Below are 14,004 nucleotides of genomic sequence, written 5' to 3'. Positions count from 1 at the left end.
TTGTATATATATATATATATATATATATATATAGTTATGGAAACACGCCAATTCTGACCCTGTATATATTTCATTGAACAATACAATTCTGACCCTGGCCAGAAATGGCATGTTCTCATACAATAAAGTTATTCATCTGTTCTTATTAAATTGCAAGTACCAATTTACCATTTTTCAGACACAATAAGTTTTAGCAATTCTGATCCTGCAATTCTATAAGTGAAAGTTATTCTCTTATAAAATATTTTTATTTATTTGGCATACGTCAAAAAAGTTTGTACATAATTGATAAAAACATGACAAAGAGAATTATTCAATATTTTTTCAAATACAACTATTTTTTGCCTATTATGACTATATTGCCGTTTTTGCGAACATATATGGTTATCCTTCATCATACATAGGCCAAAATACAATACTAAACAGACCATACACCAGTTATAATTAAGTCGAAAATAGAGGCTTTAGTCCAAATAGAGTTCATAAGCCGTTCTTTAGACTACTGTTGATAGTTGGAAAAATTATTTCTGAGCAACTCTCTCACCTCCACCACCCACTTATTTTCCCTAACATGTCAAAAAAGCATGTTCTATGTTCGTAATTAACTAGCATAATCATTAATTAAAAAATAGCTAAAGCGAGGTCAGATATAGGAATGATTCAGACCTCAAAAAGAGGAAACATTCTCTCAGTTATTCAACTATTCTTCTCGAAAATCTTATTAATTATAGGATACTGCAAAGATTAGTTATTATCTATTGATAATAATTATAAAAATATATATTAGATATATCAAGATAATTATTATCTTAAAATAAACTAGAAAAAAGTTATCAATTAATACGACATCCCATAGTTTTGGGAGAAGTGATATTTTTTCAATTACAACAGAAAAATTAAATTTGATTTCAACCCTTCAACAACCCTAAACCCTTTCCAGCCCTGCTGTGATATCGGAGATGATATTTTACATATCATTCTGTAGTTGAATTAGAAACTCAATAAAATCGCAATTTCACGCAATCTGGCAACGCCGTTATTTTGTCTGGAGGAAGCCCAAGTCTCAACTTATTTTATTCAGACTATAAGAGAAGTACATGAATTCACATTTCTCAGGATTGAATTTACATAATTCCAGTATAATTTCCTCAATTCTAATAGAATAAAAAAATAAATAAAAATGATTAAATTAGAAGTTTTAAACTGCTCTCCTGTAAAAAAGCTGCTGATATACTTCTACCGTTTTCCCCCTCAGCCCTTTCTCACACCATACCTTATTTCATGACATATTGTAAGAAATCGAAACTTACCAAAATTACAAAGCTTACAAAAATTAACAGAACTGGCTGACTGTTAGGTTGCCTGCCATTTTAATATTCAATAGTTTAATAGAAACACAATAAATATAATGTTGCCTTTTATACTTGAATAGTTTCATCGATTCAAAACTTTTGAATCAGTAACAGAATCAGTAACTCTGCAGTCCTATCCATTAACTTTATAACGTGTATCTCACTACAGTGAGGTCCACCTTATAATGGCAGTGTTTGATTAGCAATGGTATTTCTATCCTTGTCTATCATTCAACAAAGCGGATAGCGCTATCTCTTTCTCGCTTTGCTCTGTTGCCAGATCGTCTTTTAAAAATGTAGAATTAACAATTAATTGACAAAATATTTAATGTTAATTATAAAATTATTGAAAAATATAATTTATTTCGTAATAAAATATAAAAGATTATTTTAAACGAGGATGAACCGTTAATATTACATTAATAAAGCTGTATCAGCTATTGTCTATAGAAGGCATTGACAAGACAGAGGATCGGCAACGTTGTTCTCCTATCTTTATCCACTGCCATTATAACGTGGACCTCACTCTACTTCTATCACAGATACAGGCCGTTAGGTCTGTGCTTCTACCCTTATTGTTGTAACAGTCATGATTTATTTTCACGTTTTTCCCATAAACTCTGCTAACTTGATGTATTGTATTGTGGAACATAATTTTATTGTCTGTTTTGAGTTGCGTCACTTGCATTTTTAGCTGAATCCCAATGATTTATTATCTGCTGCACATGTCACGCAAAAAAGGAGTTTGACCCAGGGTTTATGAGGTGTTTCTATTGAAGAAAGTTAATTAGAAAAAGCACTCTTCCTATTCGTTCTACCAGAAAATTCTCTATTTATCTTTCTCTAGTTGCATTGTGACGGGTAATTTTGGTTCCAATTTTTAGCGTTCCTCGCAAATAACACTAAATGAAGAAATGACACTAATTATCTGAGATAACACTAGATGCATTGTGACGGGTAATTTTGGTTCCAATTTTTAGCGTTCCTCGCAAATAACACTAAATGAAGAATTGACACTAATTATCAGAAATAACACTAGATTGAGGTAAAAAATAAATCATCTCATTCAAGCAATACTAGCATTTTGAAGTGATGAATATCACTGTTTGAGAAACAAGGTGAGAATAATTTATTTATAAACAGATATGATCTGTTCCAGATCTCATCCTTGATAAACTTGTAATAATTATTTTTGAAAAAATTAATATTTCTTTTAAAAATTAGGTGGAGTTATTTTTAATTACTTGAGATATTCTATCAGAATATTCCTATCAGGCATCTGTCTCAAATTTTTCACTGTTTGTTCTATGTAAGTAATGGAGAATCAGATACTAAACAAAGAGAATAGAAGACGAATGATCTAGAGATTATTTTGAAAAATTAAACAAACCTACTCGTTTCAACAGTGTATTCAAGATTAGAAATACAGAGAATTGTACTTTAAAGTGAGGTCCACGTTATAATGGCAGTGGAGAAAGGTAGGAGAACAGTCTTGCCGATTCACTGCCTTGCCACTGCCATAGAGGATAGATGATACTAGTCTGATGTAATTTCTAATAATTATTATTCAACGAAAACACTAATTTATATCAACTTTTGAACAACTAAATTACGATATAGCAGTCAGGTATTTATAAATAATAGTATATTTCGCACCTAGGGTCGAAAATGAGACTTTTCCGGCTCGAAATCAGTTTTCAAGTCCGAGGACTAGAAAAGATTGAGAGCCGGAAAAACATTTTTGCCCATGGTGAGAACGTTATTTTTCGCCACACAAAAATAAACAATATATTATATATATGAGAATAATTGTTTATTAGGCACTTCCGAAAGCAAAACAGGAAGGTCATAGCTCTAGCAAATCTGAGGTAATCTGAATATATCAGGAAATTGTCCAAGTATTTTTATTTTTTATTCTGATTTTTCTAAATAACCTCAAAGATTATGCTCAATTATGTAAGAGGTTGAGTTTATACTTTTTATTCTTCCAAATGACAATAAGATGATATTATTATAAATGTTTTGATTCTTGAATAATAAACACAAATAATGAAAAGTTTTTTGATCAGCTGTGTCTTAGCACACTTGAAATTTGGCCAATCTGGATGTCAACGTTAACAATGCTTGTTGTCGTTGACTTCGGAAGTTTAAGTTAGAAGTTCTATCCTACTCTGAAAATCGAATTTGAATAGCTTATAATATATATCTTATCTGTATTTTATTCATCCAAATAAAATGATAGTATCTTATTGCAAAATACTTATTCAATTCTAGAAGCATAAACTGATTCCGTTTCATAAACCATTTTGTAAACATGTTCACATCAAATCAGAATCAGCTGACTTCAAAGTTATTTTTCCTCCACCTACTGTCTAAAGTACTTACTTTACTCCCTGAAACATAATACTAAAGTGTGACTTTTTCGCTCTAGGTAGTAAAAAACAGAAAAACTCCCTAGGGAGTAAAAGTGACTCCATTTAAATAACATGGGAAGCATTTCTATTTAAAAAACTTACATGGTAATAGGTTAGAAGGTCTAAGCTCAGATGAGAAAGCGTAATAGAGGTGTCTGTCATTGAGTCAACTGAATTCAATACCACAACCAGAAATTTGATCAACTCATGAAATATATGTTTGTATGATATTATATTCTTAATATTGGTAGACGATAAAAATTTATACAATTTTTAAAATATTTTATTCTATTCAAAATACCAGCCAACAAATATTTTTGATCTGCATTCTGCAATTCAAATCTGAACCGCGTGATCTGGAGTCAGCCATTTTTGCTCAGCTGATATGATTGTTACTACTTTGGCCGATAGTTAGCGCAATCAGCAGTGCCTATCAGACGACCGGTTTTTAGGTTTTAGTTTTTAGGTTATGTTGTTAGGAAACATTGTCACCAATACGTAAGTTATCAGAATGATTTAATTTGCAGTTTCTATAAAAAAATGTAGATGGAGGAAAAATGTTGTGTACATCACGAGTGAAAAATACTTTTTCTCCCTCAGGAAAATTGTTGCCCTCGGCTTCGCCTCGGGCTTCAAACTTTTCCCTCAGGGAGAAAAATTCGTACTTTTCACTCTAGATATACAAATAACTATTACAGCCCTAAGGCCGTAAAACTTTTACCGGCCTGGTCAGAACAATCACTTTCGGCCTCCATATGACGCACGAAAACCAGCTCATTACATCCAAGTGGGGCGAAAAAGCTATTAGCTTCTACTCACATTAATTTGTGAAGCGTTCTCGGACACAAGGCCCATCATCAACAATCTGAGTGTGACTCATATAGCTTTTATTTATAAATACCTGACTGCTATGTCGTAATTTAGTTGTTCAAAAATGATTATTAACAAGCAGTTCGTAATGGAAACAAATATGATCTACCTCATGTACATAAATGATCTACCGTCGTCTGTTTCAAATGATTGTGATATTACATTGTATGCTGACGACACAACTCTGTTACTCCATGGCAATAGTATTGACCAGCTGGAGCTGAAAGCCAATTTGTGTTCAAATGAGATTGTACAGTTTTATAATGAATGTTGTGCTCTTTCCGTTAATCCCGACAAGAGCCTTGCTATACAATTTAATTTAAGGAGAATATTTTCTTTCGAGCCTGTAGTCATGATAGGGGATAATGCTATTAAAAACGCTAATGCAGTAAATTTACTTGGTTTGACTGTAGACGAAAGATTGTCATGGAATGAGCATGCTGATAAAGTAGCTGGTAAGATTAGCAGGGGTCTCTTTGTATTACGGTATATGGTAAGATTTGTGAATGGAGATATTGCTAGGTGTGTGTACTTCTCTCTCATTTACACTCACCTGGTATATGGCGTAGAACTTTGGGGAAGTACGTCTGGTTTAAACTGTCAGAAATTATTCATTTTACAAAAACGTGCAGTGAGGTACTTGGCAAACCTGGATTACAATCAATCGTGCAGGAATGCATTCAAAGAACTACAATTACTCACTTTTCCATGTATTTATATTTACAGAGTAGTATTATACATTGCTAATAAGATTGAATCATTGAAAAAGAATTGTGATGTTCATGGTTATTCTACTCGTGGCAATGGGGACCCATTTGTTAATCACCACAGATTGAGATTCTCTGACAAAAGTCCTAGTGTAATTGGTTTCAGACTGTTTAAAAAGTTACCAAAATGTTTATATGCCCCATCAATAAATTTTAAAAGAGAACTCTATGCATACTTAGTGAATAGGGCTTACTATAGTGTAGATGAATTTCTAAATGATGACACTTGAACTCTGCTGTTGTATTATAAATGTATTCTTACCATTGTTATATGCTTAAATTTTTTATTTTACATTGTTATTCTGTCTATTTTTATGTTTTGACTTGGCCTGTATGTTCTTTTTTGGCTCAATAAAATGAATTTGAATTTGAATTTGAATTTGAATATTAATGAGTAATATTAACTGTTCATTCTTGTCTAAAATAATCAATAATATTATAGTTTATTCATCAAGAAAATAGATTTTTCAATGAGTTCTCTTGATTAAGAATAATTATTTTGTTAATTAATTAGCCTATATTTCTACATTTTAGACTTTTTTTAGTTTTTCATAATTATTATGAAAAGCGATCTGGCTACGTTGCGGAGCTAGAAAAGAATAGCGCTATCTGCTTTGTGAATATGATAGACAAGGATAGCACCACCAATGTTAATCAAATACTGCCATTATAACATGGACCTCACTATAGATAGAGGAACTGCAATAACAGGTCATAACTTGTTGCATTATAGTGAGGTCCACGTTATAATGGCAGTATTTGATCAGCAATGGTATTGCTATCTTTGCCTATCATTCAACAAAGCTGATAGCGCTATCTCTTTCTCGCTTTGCTCTGTTACCAGATCGTCTTTTAACAATGTAGAAATATAATTAATTAACAAAATATCAAATCAAATTTTATTCACTCGAAATTCATACAAAATATTAACAAAAGTATAACACGACAAGTTACAAGTGAACAAGAAAGGATATTTCATCTTAATTATGAAAATTCATTATGAAATAATTGAAAATTATAATTTCTTGCTTAATAATATTTTATCGATTATTTTAAACGAGAATGAACAGTTGATATCACATCAATAAACCTGTATCAGCTACCGTCTATAAAAGGCATTGACAAGACATAGGATCGGCAACGTTGTTTTCCTATCTTTACCGTTATAACGGTATAACGTAGACCTCACTATAGCAATAGTCATTCACTCACTTACTCGTGTATTTGGTTAGAGCGGTAAGTTTTCAATTATAGCTCAATTCGGTCAATTGCTCCTATAAAAAAGTGATGCTTACTGTCATATCGGTATATTAAAGCAGGAAAATTGCGACCTTTTTATTAGAAACTATGACCCTTGAGTCTTGAAGACTACTATACAATTAATTCAGTCGTTGTATTGTAGTGGAAAATCTCTTTTATTCCGAATACTTATAGAAAGAGAATAGATAGAAGCAAGAATGTTTTATTGTTACAAACAAAATTCCATTGACAAAATTCTCTTTATCTGGATATAATAATATTGATACTTTGTATACAAGTGCAAAGCTGTGCAAAGGCTAAAAATAAACTTTCTACTAGTGATATTTTTCAAATATTTTCGATTTGTATATCATCAAGCTATCAAAATGAAAAAGTTTTCTCAGGAAAACATTTTTTCCGATCATTACTTTTTGAGATATGAGCGCCTAAAGTTTAAATTTTTGGGACAGAACATTTCAAATTCGGTAAGAGATAAATCCATGAGATTTAGAGGATTGATTCTTTATGGTATTATTGATCTAGTAAAACGAACATTTTCTGAAAATACGTTTTGATAACGTTATTAAATTTACTAAATATAACTTTTTGTTGAGTTATTTTTGGTAATTTTTAGTAAATTGAATAACTTTATCGAAAATTTATATTTTCAGAAAATACTCCTCTTAATCTCCTAAAAAATCAGGCTCTTTCCTTCTACGGCCCGATTGCACAAAAGCCTGTTAAATTTTAATAATGATCAGATGCCAATCAGAGGAGTCCTCTTTCTAAAAAAGTCTTCTCTGATTGGTTCTCGTGGCATCTAATAGTGATTATAATATAACTGGCTTTTGTGCAACTGGGACACCTTATTTCTGTTTCATCTAAGGTTGTTACGTCGTTGCTTGTAAAAGAGTTTAACTGATCGAATATATAGGAATATATTCCTATAACATTTCATCTTTTACTATATCTATTCATGAGAAAATTTCGAACTGTATAATGGAGATTTTTAGGGCCGGCTTCGGAACTCGGGATTTAGCTAAGTTCTTGACTTTGAACAGCTGGAGTCAGAAAATTGGTTCTCCGAAACGGGGCGCAGTCGCAGTCCACGTTTAAATCAAATTTCGAAAAACTAGAACATTGAACACAAAATAAAACAAATAGAAAATAGTGTAAAGTTTCAGCTACTTTGAATTATTTAGGAATGCTCCTTTTCGTTATGGAAAAACGTTTCCAATTATAGAAATGAGAAAATAAGTATCATAAAAAACTGCGACTACGCCCCGTTTCGGAAATCCAATTTTCTGAATCCAGCTGTTTAAAGTTAGTTGTAAAGTACAGTTGTTTAACTTGGCTAAATCCCGAGCTCGGAAACCGTCCCTTAATAGAAATAAATGCCGAGTGGCCTGGCTGGCTCAGGTCTGGTGTCAGAGTTTTCAGGTTGCACCTGATTATTTAATCAGTTTCAGGGCCTCTGACGATATGACTTAGACAAGAGATTTTGAAAAAAACATTTATGAGATTCACTTGAGTTTTTGTTGAAAAATTTGTGAATAATTACAGGTGAGGAAGGAAAATGTCCAGTAGGCACATTCACTTGCACAAAATCGTTTGAGTGTATTCCGAAGCGCTACATCTGTAATTCGCACGACGATTGTGTGGATGGGGAGGATGAGACGTTCAGGGTGTGCGGTGAGTCAAATTATTTCCTAAAAATTGAAGATTTAAAAAATTAGAAAATGCCACTACATTTAACCATAGAGAAAAGATAGCATAAGTAGATATCCCATGGTATAGGTAGTTTATATCCCAAATTTCAAGCTGAATTTTTTGTTTGCTCAAGCCAATTACTGTCGTCTATTGTCAATTATTACTGTCTTGGCAGGGTGAGAGTGTATGGACGGCAAAGTATTGATTGATTGATTGAGTACTTTATTTATGTAGATTACAATATACTGGCTTATACAATTATATACAATAGCTTACAATACAGCAAAATTATAGATGAATTTACATAATATAGACTAAGAAAATAATTATTGAACTGGATATGATATGAAAAAGTAATTTGTAATATAATAACTATAGATATTATATTGTTATGCATCTACATAAATTGGCGGAGCTTTGGACATATCAATGTCCATTCTTCGGAAAGAATATTAAAAATATCCTCCCCACTAACTCTCTACCAAAGTATGAGAGAAGACTAAGAAATTGTCAAAAACAATAGATTTATTGAAAGTTAAAAAGACCGGTTTCGGTTGTTACACCATTGTCAATCTCTGATAAACTGTTTATCAATCACCATTAATAAACAGTTCAATAAATATGTGGTTTTTGACAATTTTTTAGTCCACTTATTTAATATGAATAATCACCACAATATCAACTTCCCAACTACACAAAAAGATAAAGTATGATAGCATATACTATCATATCATGGGATATTTTCTTTCTTATGCTGTCTTTTCTCTATAGTGTTAGAAATACCATTACTCAGAGATACTGTAATAATTATATGTTTATTCCCACAAAAAATACCGACACTTATGTTAGTACAATAAACAATAATGAAATAATATATCGGCATATCTGAACAAAATAAAAATAGATAATAATTATAATGATAAAGTCTCCTTAAAATAAATAAATATTATTTTATTGCCGTTAAATTCCTAGAACAATAGGCAAAGTCAAACATTGAACACAGCAAGACAAAAGATAAAATATGAAGCCATTACCGCATAAGTGAGAAGACCCATTCTATATAATCTTTCAAATGGAAATGTAGGTATGAATTCAGGGCTATTTTCTTGTATTTATAAGATACTTAGAATTATTCTATTTATTTTGTTCTATTATTTTATTAATTTCAAAGGGTACTATAATTCGATTTTATAAATCTTTCAACTATTTATCACTCTACATATCCTACTGTTATTGATTAGCTTTCTTCAACCCGTAAACTAATGATAAAACTAAACAAATAATATATAGGTTAAAAAACTACTGAGCTATCTAGTTCAAAATGCTAGAACTGTGTCAATCAACTTATTGTGCTCTTCAGCCCACTAGACTAGAAGAAGCAAAACCGATACTGACCATTTTCTGTATCGATTGATGAGGATGCAGTTTATTAGAAAAGGTAAACAAAGCCATTTGCATTCTGCAGCGTTACGATGCACTCAAATGCACTTTATTTATACAGTCAGCTTTCCTTATGAATAACGCAACAACCCATTCAAACCATTCTGAAAATTTGAAGTGAAACTCGCTATTATAGTGGCTTCCTCAATAACAATAAACAAACATAGCTCCTTCTATGGTAGCCTTGACTTGAGGTATTTGGACGTAACTTGGCTGAATCTAATATACTTGATCTTGACGCAAGCTTAGAAAAGTAGTCAAGAGTTTTAGAGTTTATTCTTTAATCTTCAATATTTTATTGTTCGAACAATAGTTACAACCTAAATAATAATGCTATAGTGAGGTCCACGTTGTAATGGCAGTGTTCAATTAGCAATGGTATTGCTATCCTTGTCGATCATTCAACAAAGCGGATAGCGCTATCTCTATCTCGCTTTGCTCTGTTGCCAGATCGGCTTTCAACAATGTAGAATTTATAATTAATTAGCAAAATATGTCATCTTAATTGTGAAAAATATAATTTCTTGCTTAATAAAATAAATATGATTGATTATTTTAAACGAGAATGAATAGTTGATAAATATTACATCAATAAACCTGTATCAGCTACCGTCTATAGAAGGCAGTGACAAGATAGAGGATTGGCAATGTTGATATATCTTTTTCCACTGCCATTATAACGTGGACCTCACTATAGTTTTGATGTTTCACATCATCTTCAGGTTTTAATTTGTTATTTTATATTAGAAACTTTTTTATAAATAAAAAATAAGTTGCCCTGAATACATACATTTTAAGAATAAATTTTTAGACTTTATATGAATTTAGTTGTAGGAAAGGTAATTGAAATAGTCCCCAGTTGTAATCCAATATTGGTTTGGAAGCTTGTTGTGGTGGTTAGCCTACTCTTACTAAAATTTTCTACTAATTCGTTGAATAATTTTTTTCAACATATTGATAGTACATAGTATGTAATGATACCGGAGATTCAGTTCTACGTAGCTCTCTCAGTAAATTATATTTCTTAATATAGTCCAGCAATATTTAATAACTATCAATGATTTGTATATAATATAGCCTACTATTTAATAATAGATAAGTTATTATTTTTCAATGTCATACTTGCTTATAGTTGACTGGACTGACGGGACAGGAAGCTTCTTCAAAAAAATAAAACCGAAACCAGCAAATGATTCAGAAAATGACTCTGAAAATGACAAACCAGACTGTGGTAAGTGATTGGATCGAATGTATAAATTACCACTTCATTTAGAAAATAAATTAAAGAATAAAAATATCTTCCTGTTTATGAACAGATTATCAAATATTTATTCCACAATTCACGACATTCTATTATATTAAGCGAGCAATTTCTGTATATTTATATCTGGTTATTTATATCCAACGGATCTCCAAAACGGCTCTAACGACATGAAAAGGATAGTTCATCCTTGACTGAAACAGCTGAGACTTTCGTCGTCTGTGGATAGTAAAAAAGTGAGTGAGCAAGTGAGTATGTGTAAAATCGAAATATCGCATCCCCGAAATTTGTTCTGTTTATCAATAAATAAAAATAACGAACGAAGCTCGGTGCCCCGATATTTAATATAAAGAACCCAGTATATTTGTGTAATAAATATGGCACAGTATCACTATAGTTATTCATAAAAATTGCATACAGTTAACTAACAGGAGAATTAAAAAAATATTAAAAAATTAATCTACACTATTTATTGTAATATAATATTATATGCGTATGTAATATAATAATATACGTGCGTCATGTTCAACCATAGGTTGATACAAGCCTTGTCTGTGGTCTAGCGTTGTGATATCTTTATTTATTTTAGTACCTAATAAATAGTTGTAATAGGCTAGTAATAAAGTAATTCTAAGGCCCGGTTGCACAAAAGCCGGTTAAATTTTAACCGTGATTAATTCCACAAGAACCAATCAGAGAAGCCGTCTTTTCAAAAAAGCCTTCTCTAATTGTTTAAAATTTAATCGGCTTTTGTGCAACCGGCACCTAGTAATACAAAGTTAAATGAGGAATGAACTGTATCAGATCTATCTGAGGATACAACCCTTGAGTTATACTTCCAGGAAGAATAAATCGTCCATTAAATTCATCCAAAGGTTTAATACATTTATTTATTCATCAATTACTAATAATAATATACAGTAGTTGATTAGTTGCAAATATCACATTATGAGGAACATTTTGAAGAATATATATTATTTCTCCAATATATCCAATAGATCATAATTTCATTGATTAAGGTATACTTATCTTTCCAATACAGATTTGGGAGAATATCCAGTGAAAACATGTAATTGCTCTGAAGGAAATTCATTGAACTGTGCCAATGCCGGATTTATAAGTTTGCCATCTTCTATACCTCGCAATGTCACCTCTTTGTAAGTGAGAAATTAATATTTGAGATGCAATTTTCGTTATTTTCCACACTTTTTCGTAGTTTATTTGTTGAAACGGTATTTCGTGATTCTAAGAAGCTACAATATTATATATATATATATATATATATATATATATATATATATATATATATATATATATATATATATATATATATATATATATATATATATATATATATATATATATATATATATATATATATATATATATATATATATATATATATATATATATATATATATATATATATATATATATATATATATATATATATATATATATATATATATATATATATATATATATATATATATATATATATATATATATATATATATATATATATATATATATATATATATATATATATATATATATATATATATATATATATATATATATATATATATATATATATATATATATATATATATATATATATATATATATATATATATATATATATATATATATATATATATATATATATATATATATATATATATATATATATATATATATATATATATATATATATATATATATATATATATATATATATATATATATATATATATATATATATATATATATATATATATATATATATATATATATATATATATATATATATATATATATATATATATATATATATATATATATATATATATATATATATATATATATATATATATATATATATATATATATATATATATATATATATATATATATATATATATATATATATATATATATATATATATATATATATATATATATATATATATATATATATATATATATATATATATATATATATATATATATATATATATATATATATATATATATATATATATATATATATATATATATATATATATATATATATATATATATATATATATATATATATATATATATATATATATATATATATATATATATATATATATATATATATATATATATATATATATATATATATATATATATATATATATATATATATATATATATATATATATATATATATATATATATATATATATATATATATATATATATATATATATATATATATATATATATTTATTTATTTATATATAATTTGGAGCTGAATCTTTTTTGCCCCAATTTCAGGTATATCAAGGGTATATTTGCAATAAATTATAGATGGTTTTCATTGAGAAAAGTTTTTTATTTGCATATACTATAGCACAAAAAAGATATTGAGGTTAGAAACGCGCCAAACTGATTCAACCAGCTGTTTACAGCCGCCAGTATTTTCAGCACTGCCTCTTGAATATGAATATTTGGTTGGGCCAAAAACGATTCAGCTTCAGGAGCTGGATCTTTTTTTCGTCAACCCAAAGAAGACACCCATGCTATCTCTGTTGTTTTTGAATGGATTTGAATCCTGATTGCACCAATCGATGCAGCTATTTTTTTGGAATCAGAAAATGTCTTAACCTGAAATTGGTCAAAAAGTGGAGCTGGATTCTTTTTGTTGCAAGGCCCTCAACTGTTACTGCTATTGTTTAATTAATATGTACACTTATTGACTGCACTATAGAAGATAGATTCACTCAATCACTGTTCTGCTCTTTCACTGGGCATCACTTGAACAAGCACTACACTAGTTCAAACGGTTCCCTCCTTTTGAGCCTCCGCATCAACCTTCCATTGTCTAGCAGCTGGATCGCCTCCATTCTTTATTGATTCATACAATAAGTACATCATCAAAATGATAGGGAGAGAAAAAA

At 29.3% G+C, this 14,004-nt stretch overlaps 1 protein-coding gene across 1 annotated transcript in view; it reads left to right on the top strand.

Moving 5' to 3' along the window:
• Positions 1-14,004, top strand: part of LOC111049673 (relaxin receptor 2) — a 52,434-nt gene that overhangs the window by 4,846 nt on the left and 33,584 nt on the right. Inside the window, exons 3-5 of the mRNA XM_039433355.1 lie at positions 8,206-8,334; positions 10,925-11,023; positions 12,096-12,210. Of these exons, the coding sequence (XP_039289289.1) occupies positions 8,206-8,334; positions 10,925-11,023; positions 12,096-12,210 (343 nt within the window). The remainder of the gene's footprint in view (positions 1-8,205; positions 8,335-10,924; positions 11,024-12,095; positions 12,211-14,004) is intronic.

This window comes from Nilaparvata lugens, chromosome 7 (genome assembly GCF_014356525.2).
Source record: "Nilaparvata lugens isolate BPH chromosome 7, ASM1435652v1, whole genome shotgun sequence".
NCBI lineage: Eukaryota > Metazoa > Arthropoda > Insecta > Hemiptera > Delphacidae > Nilaparvata > Nilaparvata lugens.
This window is presented reverse-complemented; position numbering and strand designations above follow the sequence as displayed.